The sequence below is a fragment of the Perca fluviatilis genome, chromosome 13 (assembly GCF_010015445.1).
Source record: "Perca fluviatilis chromosome 13, GENO_Pfluv_1.0, whole genome shotgun sequence".
Lineage (NCBI taxonomy): Eukaryota > Metazoa > Chordata > Actinopteri > Perciformes > Percidae > Perca > Perca fluviatilis.
Window position 1 is genome coordinate 30,440,149 of NC_053124.1, and position 15,634 is coordinate 30,455,782.

At 40.7% G+C, this 15,634-nt stretch overlaps 1 pseudogene and 1 gene segment (V, D, J or C); both read right to left on the reverse strand.

Annotated features, from left to right (window-relative positions):
- Window positions 1-10,152: 10,152 nt before the first annotated feature.
- Window positions 10,153-10,790, reverse strand: LOC120571959 (annotated as a pseudogene).
- Window positions 10,791-13,668: 2,878 nt separating this feature from the next.
- LOC120571957 lies at window positions 13,669-14,150 on the reverse strand. The segment is given in 2 exon segments: window positions 13,669-13,991; window positions 14,099-14,150. Coding segments are annotated over 2 exon segments (375 nt in total).
- Between the last annotated feature and the right edge of the window lie 1,484 nt (window positions 14,151-15,634).

Here is a 15,634-nt window from a genome sequence, read left to right on the forward strand (position 1 = left end):
CGGAGAATATGTTCACGGCATTTACTCTCTGGGACGATTTTGGAAGATCGGGTTAGATTGCCGAAAACGGTTCACACGGCGGATACTCTAACCATGTATCCTGCTCATTTAAATAGCTCACGCTATTGCTTTGGTGAAGAGTTAACTTCATTTAATGTTGTGCATGTGGCGCTTTGGCGGGGTGCAAATGCTCCTCCCCGAGACGATTCAGCAGAGCCACCGCTGCGGCTCCGAGCTTAGCCCCCAAGACGCATTACGCGATTGGTTTAAAGAAATGCAAGCAACGCGGCGCTGTTTTCTTCTATCCCAGAATGCACCTGTGGTGTAGCCACTCCACAGCTGTGGGCAGTGTGAGACTCTTTGAAGCCAAAAACATCTGGATCGCACCCTGGTGGCTGGCTGCAGTATGGGTCATAAACCCGCCGCTCCATTTTAGTGGATAGGACATGGGCCATGGGCCATGGGTTTATTACGGGGAGTGAGGCTTTTTGTGTAGAAAAGTAACGGTAGCGCGCCGCGACACAGTGATGCACATACTTTTCCATGGGTAGCGGCTACAGTAGTCAGTGTTTGATGTTCGCTGCAAAGACAAACTAAATCACCTGATTAATGCAACTTAATCACGGCGCCTCCGGCCATTTTTCACCGCAGAAAGCTGCTACCAGCCAGGCTAAAGCTAATATAGTTAGCCTAAAGAAACAAAGGGTCTGTCCCAAACCAACGTTACGGTTTGGAGCCGCACGCTGGAAACGTAACGCTTAATCTATAGGGATCATAACGCTTTGAAAAAACTGGAAAAGTTATGGAATTTGAAAAATGCAAATTCCAGGCCTGGAAAGGTTTTGGAAACATAAAAAGACCCAGAAAGTTTTGGAAAAGTCATGGAATTTTTTTAACACAGCATAATAATATGTCATTAATAAATGTATTCACGCCGCCTTTAACCTCAACATTCTATTCGGGGAGCGATATTATGAATCCCACTATGAACCACATAAATTGTAATTCATTTTATAGTTAAACATCTGAGGGTAAACTTTAACACAGATTTGTATTCTTATTGTATAATGCCGACTGACATTTTCAGGAACACATAGTCATGGAAATTCTCGGCGTAAAAGTCATGAAAATGTCATGGAAAAGTATTGCTTAAAATCGGATGAACCCTGAATCTACAGCAGCAGTCTGTGTCTCTTACATAACGCCATTTACACTGATTTAAGTGTTCTTTCACAGTTTGTTGCTAGTGCGGACATGCAGGCTCTGCATGCACAGCCAACCACCAATCATCGATCGCTGTTAATCAATTTATCAAAACAACCAAAGCAGGCCCAGCTAGTCGAACCGCAACCTGAAAATTTAGAGGAAGCAGCATGCACGCATTTAGGGCTGTGCCGATTGAAGAAATTCTTAGTCAACTAACACTCATTCAATTGTATCGACTAATCGATTAGTTGATTTCATCAACAGATCTGTAAATCTGAGTTTCATGCAAGAGTCATGCAAAAGCACCACTTTAATTCTTGTGTTTACCAGAGATGTGCTCATACACGCTTTGGAAATAAGTCATTCAGCATGAAAACAGCATCAGACATGACTAATCAATTAAAGAAATCGAAGTTGACTAAAACCAAACAACCGATTAGTCGAATTAATCGACTAAGAGGGAGCAGCCCTACATGCATTATTACTATCATTCAATTCAGCCTGGATTGATAGTATTATATGAATACAGTGGTGTCATGTCATTCAGCCAGTGTATTTAACCATCTAATGTCCCTCTCCAAAATCACTCCAGAAGAGTAGTCACGGGCGCTTACTTGCTTTGGTGTTTGTAAAGCATTAAATTTCAACAAAGACTAGTTCACATAATAAAAGTTCCTTTTTCATTTTTTTATTTTCTGTGTAGATGCACTCCCCTACAAAATCACCCCAGTCTTTTTGTGTCATCGTATGAAAAAAGAAAAGAAAAAATAGCAATGTCAGTTTGTGCGCGATTATCGCAGGCCTACTGTCTTGGGGTTTATCACTGAAGTGGAGCGTGACCGTACATAAACACAGTCCAAACTGACGCGATGCTGTCCAAGCATTGTTATTAACGACAGATAGTAACGGACGGCTACAGTGAGTCATAGCGGGGTTCCTACATGCGTCAAACACCATGATGCCAAAAGCCTAATTCAAAGAAGGAAGAATTGGATCTGCATGGTTGGAATGGTTGTAGTACATCCTCGACAACAGTGACTCATAGATCATATAACTGGATCAAACTTGAAACATATTGAACAAATATGAACATCAATGTTGAACTCGGACCTTGTTTTTTGGGATTGTTTAGGTCCATTTATCGCTCAGAGGTTGTTGTGAGGATTTGGCAATGGCAATTTTATTTCATAGCGCACCTTCATTACACAGAAAACAAATAAGAAGATACAGTATAGGCATTTACACTTTTAGCTTTCTTTGATTGTTAACAGACATTTATTTTGGCTCTGAAAGGAAAAACACCGAGATCCTCCCTGCTTTTACAGAAAGTAAAACCTTTGGAACCCTAACCCTAACACTAGTCGTTGAAGTTTCCAGTTTCTTTGTAGAGCCCTCCATCAGTTACAAAATATACGCCTGCATGTTTATACCTGCTGCAAATATATACCCATTAAAGCTGGTTACATTTTAAGTGCACCCTCACGCTTTAGCAAAACAGAAAAGCCAGCACAGTGTAAATGTCACCATGGGAGGAATTATTTGAACCCAAACAGCCACCATACTTGTGCTCTGTTGAGTCATTCATACCCGCCTTGTTTATACGCATAAAAAAACTAGCCATTACATGCGTTTTTTTCTTTCAATATCCCATCACCTGAAAGGTTTCCAGCATTTAGTTTTACCGACTGTTTATTTCGATGAAGAGCTAATTCTCGCATCTGTCTCTAGAATACCGGCATGATGTGGACTGAGGCGTCACTGTCTAAGTTTTACAAGTGGAAACTCCTTTATACAAATATTTAATGTGAACAGGCAGCTGTCACCAGCAGACATGTGATCTTAGTGGTTTTATATCAGGGCGCCAAACTCCGTTTCCCCAGAGGGCCACACTGGAAACTGAGAATCACATCAAGGGCAGACATGTGACAGAGTTTATTGTCATGGCTTTTATTTAAGAGGAAAAGTCAAATATTTTAACTGTATTATTGCATGTCTCATATACTGTAGTCTTCCACTTAACAGTTTGGGCCTCATAAAGCCCCAAAAAGTTGAAAAAACGCCAAAAAGTTGAAAAAGGCCGAAGAAATTGTCTGAAAAAAAGTGGCAAAACATCCTTAAAAGTGCCAACAACTCAGAAAAAGTGGGAAAACATTGAGTAAAAGCGGTCCAAAACGTTAAAACAAAGTGCCTAAAGCATTGAGAAAAAACCCCGCATAAACGAAAAGGCATCAAAATGACCAAAAAATTGTAATAAAATAAAAAAGCACCAGAAATGTAACAAAAATTCTATTTATATTGTATTTCTGTATAATTTTGTATAGTTTTAAATGATCAAACACTGGCTCTTAACGCTTGGGAGCAGAGAGGCAGGACATATGCAAACACACAGAGTGAACTGTAGCTGTCCTCAACATGTCATGCTGTTTCCCTCAGGTACTGGTATACGGGACCTGCCATACAGGCAAAGAAAAGTAATAATGAAGTTTCTTCTTGGAATTTAATGGTTTTCGAATAAATTTGATATAAAATCTGATCTAATCTTCATCTTTACAAAAGTACGACAAATATAATGTGTCTAAAATAATAACAATAACATTTTTGATCTTCCATGTCTCTCATTGAGAAACAACTAAAATTGCATCGTGTTTGGGAAAAAAGTATGTGAACTCCTGAGTTAATGACCTCCAAAAGCTAATTGAGTCAGCTTTCAGCACACGGAGTCTCCAAGTAAGATAATGAGTTTGAGGTGTGGACTACAGCTACTTTGACTGATAAAAAGCCCCTCAAACTTTGATTTATGCCGTACCAAGAAGAACACGCCATGTGAGCCATGTCTCGCCAAAAGAGTTTCTTGTGATAATCTAAGGATCAAGAATTGTTGATTTACATGAAAGCTGGCAAGGGTTACAAAGTTATTTCAAAGACTTTGTGAAATTCAAATTGTCTACAAAGTTAAGTGTAAACAATCTACAAATGGAGATTAATTCTGGGACTATTGCTACTCTAATTAAGAAGTGGGCTTCAAGTCAGAATGACACCAAGATGGAGGTTCACTGTTATTACGAAATATCTGAATTTGTTTATTTTAGACATTGTTTGTCAATCCCCTTTGATTTAGAAGAAGATCAGATCACATTTTATGACCACTTATTCAGAAAACATGAAATTCCAGAAGGTTCACATATACTTTTCTTGCCACTGTATTTTACATATTCGCCATGGAGAGGATATTGAAAAGTCTGGTAGTAAACTGATCCAGTGACTTGTGGACGTTCTGTTCTTGTCCTTCCAGTTTGGTAATATGGTCTTTTTGATAATGATTAGTGATATTAATATTAATGCAGGTTTGACATGTTTCTAATGTGAAGATTTCACCAAGTGAAGAAGTAAGGATGAGTCTTTATAGAAGGCTGAGGCCAGTGTTGTAGTTCTCAATATCAGTCATGGTCTCAAGAAGACCACTCTTGAAGGTTTAGTCCTCCCCAGAATCTGCATGTTTTCGGTCTTGTCTTGTCTCAGATCTTTGGATCCAATCCCATGATCTTCCTCAGCAGACAGAGTTCTCCCAGGTTCTGATGCAATATTTTAACTTCTAAGCCAACGTGGACAAGAAGTCTCACAAATGCTGAGAGGAATGGGGATTTGAAAATCCACATTTTAATAACATCTGCTGAGGAAAAGTATGTGATATGATTAAAAGCTCAACAACAGCTACTGGATGGACGTTGTGAGAGATTGTTTTTTTGTTGTTTCCAAAGTCAAGAATGAACATGAGATTGTAATGTGATGTGTGGATGAATTGGTGTCATCTTGAGTTAGCTGTGTGATTCAGCTGTCTGTGCTCTCTGTGCAGGAGATGGTTAGAGCAACTGGGGAACAGCTGAGGATGTTCCCAGTAGCAGGAGGTTATTTAAGTCTGGATGCAGTGACAGCCCTCTCTCTGGCTGACTCTCCACTCTGCTGCAGCTTTGCTCCTCTCCCGTCTGCTTTAGTTCTCTAATCTGCTCCTATCAACTTTTACACACATATTTACCAGTCATGCACATCACACAAACTGACTTATACTAATACTATACTAACTGACTAATATCCACAGCCTATACATTCAATTAACCTTACCCCTTTTAATGTGGTTTAATTTGTTAAAATGTGATGGTGTGTTCTCCCTTTATTGTGGCCACAGTGGAATGGGTCATTACTGTGTGTGTGTGTGTGTGTGTGTGTGTGTGTGTGTGTGTGTGTGTGTGTGTGTGTGTGTGTGTGTGTGTGCTGTGTGTGTGTGTGTGTGTGATTATCTCCTCAGGTGAGAGTGTATCAGTCTCTGCAGTAGCTTCCAGCTGCAGCAGGTCAGTTCAGTTTCTGTTCAGTCTGACTGAGGGAGGTTTTGGTGACGCGCCGCTTTTACTGTGTGAACAACCACTGGCTGTTGATGTGATGTTCACTCTGACAGTAGTAAACTGCTGCATCTTCAGTCTGGACTCCACTGATGGTTCAGAGTGAAGTCAGAGTTTGATCCACTGCCTGTAAAACGATCTGAAATCCCCTAATTGTGGAAAGTGCTAGTATAGTATAATGAGCAGTTTAGAGTTTCTCCATCTCTCTGTTGGTACCAGGATAAATAGTGGTAAGAAGGAATATCCTGACTGGTCCTACAGCTGAGTGAGCACGGAGCCTCCCAGAGCAGAGCTCACTGCTCCAGGCTGAGTCACTGTCAGGCCTGGCCTTCTGGACTCTGAGGATACAGAGACAAAAACATAAGAGCGGCATCCCCGGTTTCGTCGGCTTCATTTCAGAGGGACGGATGTTGATAGAGGAAGAGGAGTTTGATTCTCTGGACTTTACCTGTGAAGCAGCAGCAGAGGAGAGTCAGCAGATGAGGACGGAGATCAAAGTCATGTTTTGATGAGGAGGATTTCTGTGTCTTCTGTTGTCATGAAGGACAGCTGTCAGTCATCCAGTATGTTCAACTCTCAGGACTATAAACTCTCCCAGAGCACTGGAGCATGGTGCTGCTGATGCAAAAGTGGCTCTCTATGGAAATGCTCCTGACTGACTCCAACAGGGACTTGGATTACTCCTGATGATGCTGTTCATCAATGGATCAATCACTTTATCAGAGTATTGATTAGGAATATGTGGCGTACATTTGTACAGGAATCTTTGGTTTGAGTCCATAAGCTATTTTAGGGGTACCAAATATATATATTAAGTATTTGTTACAAACCACCTACCCTCCATAGGTTTGCTTCTACAACAGACGTAAGTACTCATACAACAATAAACACAAGCCACTAATTCAGTGTACCTACATTTTGTTTATCGATGTACATGAATAATATCTCCTCTTTGAGGATAAGGTGGTTTAAAAATGTAATATATTTGCTAAAAGTAGGGGCTCAGGCGTAATATTAAGGGGAACTGGCCACCCTCCCAGAACCACTGATTCACTACAACACAAATCAGTCAAATCACTGTGAGACAGATTTAAAGAAAAATTATTTATATTTCATTCTTCATCAACAATAAAAAATGGTTTTGATAATTATTTACATTTGGCGTACATATTGGGGAATTTTTCTTCAGAAATATTTCAATTATTTTCACTGAAAGAGAAATTGATATTGTTAGTAGATGTTTAACATTTCATTTCAAGTAAAGATTTGAACACATTTTCCTAGTTTTGTGAATCAAGTTTTAAACATTTTAACCAGTTATGACATAAACTGGTTAAACTGTGAATGTTTTTAGGTGAGTTTGTTTGTGTCAAAGTCAGAGAGCCGTGTCTCTCTACAGTGAGAGGTTTTTTGACTGCCAGCTGACTTTGTATCACTTGTGGTACACGTTCGGTGGGAGGAACCAGACTGGAATTTGGAAGTAAGTCAAATGTTTTTTTATTTCAGGAGCTATTTTTCTTTGTATTCTTTTATATTTAACAGTCTAAGAAAAATTGTTGCCTTTCAATATTCATGGATATGGATTTCCACAAAAAAGTTTGCTTTAAGACTCAAAGTTCCACTTTAGCAACAGAAATTCAAAAAAGTAATTGTAAGTAAAACATTAAATGAGGATACATCATTATTATCCAACTTTAATGGTAAAGTAGCATTTGAGGGCCTGTAGGTTTAGTTCAGTCTGCGACAAAGTCAGAGAGCGTGTCTCTCTACAGTGAGAGGTTTTGTTACGTAGCTCAATGACTTTTGTATCACTGTGGTACACGTTGAGGTGGAGGAACCAGACTGGAATTTGGAAGTAAGTTCCTGCAAAACAATAGTTAATACCTTATTGTGAAGTAATGTTTTTAAATTACATTTTTGGATGGGCAGATAAATGTTTTCTTGATGAAATGTATTCATGTTTTTATTCATTCTCCTTTATCATGGAGACTAACTCAGAGCAGCCTCAATAAACATTTCTGTCAATTTAAATAACTTGATGGTGAACACAAAACTTATATTCTACTTAAAATATTTAAGTTAGTCTTTAATGTTACACTATAAATATATTGTCATATATTGTTGCAAATGTTTGAAATCTTTTGAACAGTTTGCTAAATAATGTCTGAAATCCACATGAAGAACATTTCATTGTTGTCAGTTGATTATTTGTTTGTTTCCACTAAATACTGTAAAGCAATGTATGATTAAGGTTTTAGAATTTGTGAAACATATGACATTTTATTTCCAGTATAGTTATAGTTTGATATATTTCGGGTCAGTGTGTAGATGATTCTCTCTGTGCTGATTTACATGAGAGGCTCTTAAAGGGAAGTGAAACAATGTGTGAGTGAGTGACTGGTGGAGCAGAAAAACCATCTGACAGAAACTCCTTAAAGGAGAAAACCAACTCTCACACAGTCAAAGGTTGCGTCCAAGCGTCTGCTGGTTGATTGACAGCTGTGTGGTCCCTGTCCTCTAAGCTGATTGGTGTCTCCTAGGTGATGTCCGGTCCCACCCTGACGGTGCTGCCCCCCTCCAGTGAGGAGCTGCTGAAGGGGAAGGCCCACTCATGTGCCTGGCCAACAAGGGCTTCCCCTCAGACTGGAGTCTGGCCTGGAAGGTGGGCGGCAGCAGCAGCAGCAGCAGCAGCTGGGAGGAGAGCAGGAGCCCGGGGTGCTGGGGAAGGACGGCAAATACAGCTGGAGCAGCACCCTGAGGCTATCTACGAACCAGTGGAGGAAGGCGGACTCTGTGACCTGTGAGGCCACCCAGGGCTCCCAGACTCCACTCTCAGAGACACTGCGGAAGACCAGTGTTCCCAGTCCTGACCTGACTCACTGGGACTCTGCTACTGGTTTCACTCCGATCTCAGTCTGCAACTCTCTCTCTGTTTATCTCTTTCCCTCACTCACTGTCTTACATGTTTCATTGATAAAGTGTGTTGCATGTTTTAATTTTGATTATTTTAACACAATAAAGTACTCTTCATCAAATCAGTTGTTTCCATGTCTTTTATTGTAAAAGAAACAGATATCTCTGTCTTAATAATTCCATAAATCTAGAAATGTTAAACTCAACTGAGTTTAATGTAAAACTGCCTGGACATTTCTCGAAAAATAAATAAATAAAAGGTAATATAATAGCATGTTTAAAGGTATTGTGGAGGATTTTCCCGAATTTTAGAACAGAACCGCCCTCTGTACTTTTGAAAAAATGCACATGCGCAACACTCTGCCTGCTCCGAGAGGGAAGCCTATTAACACGTGCGCGAGTGCACTGTTTACAAGTTGCTGTGCGGCATGGCTCATACAAGCCTACTTCCCAAAGAAGATTTGCACTTTTTCAGAATTGAGATGTTTACCGTGTGTGTGCGGTCGTGACTTGTGCCAGGGCTAGCATGGCTAATCATGGCTACATCCACTTTTAGTAGCAGTGATTTTTAAAGGATTTCTCCAAATAGCATGCCAAACTTTACCTGTCAGTAGAAACTTCGCGACTGAGGCATCAGTGGGAAGCCCAACCTGTGCTTTTAGCGCCGCCAGCATGTGAAATGGTCTCCCAAAAACACTCGTCTTGAGAGCGGCGAGCTTCCATGAACGGCTGAAACCGTAGTACAACACATATACACCTGAAAGTGCTCATGCGGCGAAAACTACCTAGGGACGTACACGTTACGACGGCCTTAACGTATATACATATCACCAGACTGATTGAAACTAGGAGGACCAATTATTTTGATGATCCACCCGAGGAAAAAGAAAATCCTCCACAATACCTTTTAATATATTTTGAAAACACAAAACTAATCAGAGAATCATTAATGTGCCCAGACAAGATAGAAGTAAATCCATCATTTATTCTAAAATCTTTAAAGCTTATGTGACTTTAGAAACTGCTTCATTGGAGTAATTTAAAATTTGTTTTTGTAGGAAACCTGATTATATCAATATTTTTATGAAATTCAGATATACTATGTATCTCATAAATGAAGTGTTTACTGTATTGAATTGTTTTTAGATGTGTTTATAGAGTATAGGTAAACTGCAGAGCCTGAGAAGAAATCATTGCAATTGAATTATAAAGTAGGACATCATCAGCATATTATGTCATTAAAAATTTTATCAGCTGTGTGATCTCAAAATATCACATTACATATGCATTTCACTGTCAACACAAGTTCATTAAAAACATTTCATGTCTTAAGGTGTGATGGAAAATAAACTGACTTGAATATAAATTAAATACATTTCAAATTTTATTTGAATGTGAAAATTAACTTAAACACTAAAATGGAACTAAATATTTGATTTCACAGCTAAACAAACTGGCATTAGCTTTATTGACTTATCTAATTTTCAGATAATCTAATTTTAAATACACTGTTAAGTACAACCTTTTCAACAAGATTACTATTATAGCTTACTATAGTATGAGCAGTATTTCCTGACATTATTGTCTTATATAGACTTTAGTGTCAGTCAAACTTCTAAAGTGTCTCTGTTTCGTAGGTTTCTGCAGCTGTTGAGTCAGATCAGTTCCTCTCCAGCTGAGGAGGTTTTTGTACGACGTTGTATCACTGTGTGAACGGGCGGCTGTTATCCTGTTGACAATAATAATCTCCTGCATCTTCAGTCTGAACTCCACTGATGGTCAGAGTGAAGTCAGTTCCAGACTGAGTCCCACTGCAGCGATCTGAAAACTCCAGACTGACGGGATTGAGCATTATAAATCAAGAGTTTGGGAGATTCTCCAGGTTTCTGAAGGTACCACTGCAAGTCATAGCTAACACTTGAACTAGCTTTACATCTGATAGAGACAGACTGTCCTGGAGCAACAGACTGAGATCCAGGAGACTGAGTCAGGATGATTTCTCCTGATGAACCTGGAAAACATGAAAAGAGCAGAAGGGTTATTGAGACAAATCCAGCTTGGAGAAAGATGATCAACATCCAAACAGAAGAGTCTCATTTCTTTAACATGGAGAAGAGATGGGAAGGTAAATGCTGCTTGTTCCAGTCTTTCTCCATCATAGCAGATCATCATTGAGGTGAACCTGGTTGCATCCTGAAGCAAAGTTTTCAGAAGAGAGTCTCACCCTGAACAAGGAGCCCCAGGGTGCGCCAGCAGTAGAATCAGTGACATCATCATCATGCTGCCAGCGGTGTCAGTGTCTCTGAAAGTCCTGGACAGTCACTGATCAACACTGGCCTCTTAACGGCTGGGAGCAGAGAGGCAGGACACATATGCAAACACACAGAGTCAGTGAACTGTAGCTGTCCTCAACATGTCATGCTGTTTCCCTCCTCAGTGCTGAGAGCATGGACCTACATATTTACATATTCACATGGAGAGGATATTGAAAAGTCTGGTAGTAAACTGATCCAGTGACTTGTGTTTTTTTTCCAGTTTGGTAATATGTTTTTTTTTTTTTTTTTTTTAAATGATATATATATATGATAGTTATATTAATATTAATGCAGGTTGGACATCCCTTGGGTGTAATGTGAAGATTTCACCAAGTGAAGCATTAATAAGTCTTTATAGAAGGCTGAGGCCAGTGTTGTAGTTCTCAATATCGGTCTTGGTCTCAAGACCACTCTTTGAAGGTTTTCTGTTTCGTCTCTGAATCGACTGCACTTTAAACTCAGTGTTGTCTTGTCTCAGACAAAGAGGACATGGGATTTTATTTCAAGAGCGGTCAAGGCCACAACTTCCTTTGGATTTTTTGATTATTTTATTATCTGGATACACTTATGGCAACGACAGAGGTGATTGAAGAAACATCTTAAATTTGTTTTTCTGTTGGTGTTTTTTTTTAGGGGATGTGGATATTTCAGATCAACTTGAGGGAGTGCCTGTGGTCAATATTTTCCACATTTTATCATGTCATGCAGTGTGGGACTCACACTGGTCTGGTCTTGGTCTTGACTCAGTCTCAAAGTTTTTGAGTAAAAATAAATTTCCGTTCATCTCCTGAATCAACGCTATTAATTCCCAGCAAGTCGATACTTCAAGAATGCATCATTACCTAGATCCACGTTAGCCGATCTGACAGACTGCAGACTGGACAGCAAATGCGGGAGATAAACATGAAGAAGTGAAGTTACAGTATGTTGCTGAGTGCCAGTTGGAAATGATGACACAAAAGATAATTTTGTTGCGATAAGACTACATGGGAAGAAAAAATAAATGGATGGCAATATGCATAACATAATACATAATATAATAAGACATAATACATTATGAAAGTAGTAAACTGCTGTGTCGTGTTATTACGTTCGAGTAGCATGTGATACAACTTCTTTTACAAAGGCATTCATTTAAATTTGAAATTCGAAGATTGCATTGTGACTTGTTAAAGGACTCTAAATACAAAGTGTATGACTAGGGACTTCACTTGGGATTTGTTAGTCTTGACTTGTAACTTCAGTGGAAAGACTTGGACTTACTTGTCACTTGCAAAACAGTAGGCTCGTTTGAGATGATCCAGATCTGCGCAGAATCGATCACCGGCGATCGGCGCCCAATGCGTGCCGGTTAGATTTGTGTCCGACTTGATCCCGACTTGCTCTGACGTCATGCACACGTGGCAACGATAATCTCACGAGATCAAGGTGGCGCGAGTTCTGAGACGCAGGCAGCGCAGTTGCTTTTCACCAACTGCAAGACCGCGGACCCAGGGCATGCTGGGAACGCCCGGCTTCTCAGCTGATCTAACAGCTGATTGGTTCAGAATCGACTCAACATGATGCGTTTTATACACACTTTTATTGATTTTGATTTGGATGGATTTTAACTGCTATTTGTCTGATTTAAAGGCTTATCCTGTACAGAACACCTGTTGTGAGGCTGATAGTTATGTTTAGAAGTCAGAGAGACTAAATCTGTTCAGGTTACAGATCATTTACAGTGTGTTGTTTAATTAAAATCAGCAAATAGATCGCGTAGAGCATTCTGACAGCTACTCTGTCATAATAAAAACAACTGGAGCCTGTGTAGGAGCTGATATATGTGTCTGATAACATTTTATTAAATCGAAACGACCACGGTGTTTCTGTCACTTCCTGTTCACCCTGAAGGCTACTGGAAACGGCTGGAAACTGTCCGACTTGACAGCGTAATTTTGTCACCGCCCCCAGCTGCTCCGGCCTGCTCTCGTCCACTTTACAGGCGATGCGCAGTCCATCTTAAACGAGGCTAGTGACTTGGTCCCACCTCTGAAGATCATGTGGTATGATTGAAAGCTGAACAGCTACTGGATGGACGTTGTTAATAGATTGTTTTGCTGTTTCCAGAGTCAAGAATGATCTCAATGTATTTTTTATTTTTATTTGCTTGTAGCAGAAATTGTGTTTTGGCATATACTTTATATAGATGCAGTTATAAGATTTCTTTTTTATTATTTTTATGAGTTCCAAATTGGCTCCTGTTGATTCTTTGGCAAGAATCCGATAAGAACATGAGATTCTAATGTGATATGAATGGATGGTGTCATCTTGAGTTAGCTGTGTGATTCAGCTGTCTGTGCTCTCTCTGCAGGTGATGGTTAGAGCAACTGGGAACAGCTGAGGATGTTCCCAGTAGCAGGAGGTTATTTAAGTCTGGATGCAGTGCAGCCCTCTCTCTGGCTGACTCTCCACTCTGCTGCAGCTTTGCTCCTCTCCCGTCTGCTTTAGTTCTCTACTCTGCTCCTATCAGCCTTTACAACACCTGCACACACATATTTTCCACTCATGCACATCACATAATACAGGCTTTACTAATATCCACAGCCCATACATTAGTTAAAGTTAACCCTTTAATTTGGTTTAATTTCTTTAAATAACTATATTTTGTGAAACTTTATGATAGTGTGTCTCCCTTTTGTTGTGGCCACTTGAATCAGGTCATAACTGTGTGTGTGTGTGTGTGTGTGTGTGTGTGTGTCCTCAGTGAAGTGTATCAGTCTCTGCAGTAGCTTCCAGCTGCAGCAGTCAGTTCAGTTTCTGTTCAGTCTGACGGAGGGAGGTTTTTGTACGACGCTTTTTCACTGTGTGAACACCCACTGACTGTTGGGATAGTGAACACTCTGACAGTAGTAAACTGCTGCATCTTCAGTCTGGACTCCACTGATGGTCAGAGTGAAGTCAGAGTTTGATCCACTGCCTGAAAAACGATCTGGAATCCCTGATTGTCGAGATGTTGACCTGTAGATTAGCAGTTTAGGAGTTTCTCCATCCTTCTGTTGGTACCACGCCAAAAAGTCTGAATTATAAACAGCCTGACTGGTCCTACAGCTGATGGAGACGGAGCCTCCCAGAGCAGAGCTCACTGCTCCAGGCTGAGTCACTGTGACCTGGCCTCTGGACTCTGAGGATACAGAGACAAAAACATAAAGCAGCGTCACGGTTTAGTCGGCTTCATTTCAGAGGGACGGATGTTGATAGAGGAGAGGAGTTTGATTCTCTGGACTTTACCTGTGAAGCAGCAGCAGAGGAGAGTCCAGATGAGGACGGAGATCAAAGTCATGTTTTTGATGAGGAGGATTTCTGTGTCTTCTGTTGTGATGAAGGACAGCTGTCAGTCATCCAGTGTTCAACTCTCAGGACTATAAACTCTCCCAGAGCACTGGAGCATGGTGCTGCTGATGCAAAGTGGCTCTCTATGGAAATGCTCTGACTGACTCCAACAGGGACAGGGGGTTTCCTCTTCAGTGCTGAGAACACTGACTTTATAGATTATTCATGATATAATGCATAAAGAAACTGAGAAAGTGGATTGGTTTACATTGGCAATTTGGGTGAAGTTGATTCTGTTGAATTACTAAAACCTATTAAACTGCATAGTCTTCATAACACAGCCAATGTGCATTTGTGTTCTCATTTCAATTCAGTTTTATTTATAGTATCAAATCATAACAAGAGTTATCTCGAGACACTTTACAGATAGAGTAGGTCTAGACCACACTCTATGAATTCCCCTCTATGAAAACCCCAACAATTACAGTAATTCCCTCAAGAGCAAGCATTATCAGTGGCTGTTGCGACAGTGGTGAGGAAAAACTCCCTTTTAGGAAGAAACCTCGGCAGACCCAGACTCTTGGTAGGCGGTGTCTGACGAGGCCGGTTGGGGGTGTGATGAACAGTGGCAAATAATAGTCATAATAAAGATAATGGAACAGTGACTTCGAAGGTCATCGTGGAAGTTCATGTTATAGCAGGGCACATCGTGTCATACTGAGTAGAGCAGTCTCCAATACCGGATCCTGACTACTCGGTGCGTATGAACATCACAGCAGGGCGTTGTGGGATGTAACGTGGCGCTGCAGAGCATGGGTGGATGCAGCAGGACGCCAGCAGGACGCGGCTGGGAATTGCAGGGAATTGCAGAGCTAAGCTCTGCGAAGAAGAAACATAAGGACTCCGCGGAGTAAACTCCTCAGAGCTAGGTTAGTAACAAGCATTTCTGGGACAGGATGCATACAAAAGGAAACAAGTGAAAACAGAGATGAGAGAGCAGCTCAGTGTGTCATAGGAAGGAAGGAACTTCCCCGGCAGTCTAGAATTATAATAGTATAGCTAAGAGAGGCAGGTTAGCTTAGAGAGAGGTGCCGGATCGGGCTTGAACTCTCCCCTGCCGGATCAGGCTGTACTGGCCTGCCTCCCTCTACTCTTGCTATATTATTGATTATATGATAAATAAATCTGATGACTACGAAAAGAAGCAGGTGGGCCGGGTTAGGCGGACGCTGCAACTCCTCACTCCTTAACTATAAGCTTTATCAAAGAGGAGGGTTTTCAGTTTACTCTTAAATGTGGTGACGGTGTCTGCCCCTCAAACCCAAATTGGGAGCTGGTTCCACAGGAGTGGAGCCTGATAGCTGAAGGCTCTGGCCCCCAGTCTACTTTTAGAGACAATTAGAGACATTTGAGATCCATACACACAATTACTGGTGTGAAATGTAGAAATTAAAATACAAAACAACAGATTCTACCAACAAGGATCTGTGCACT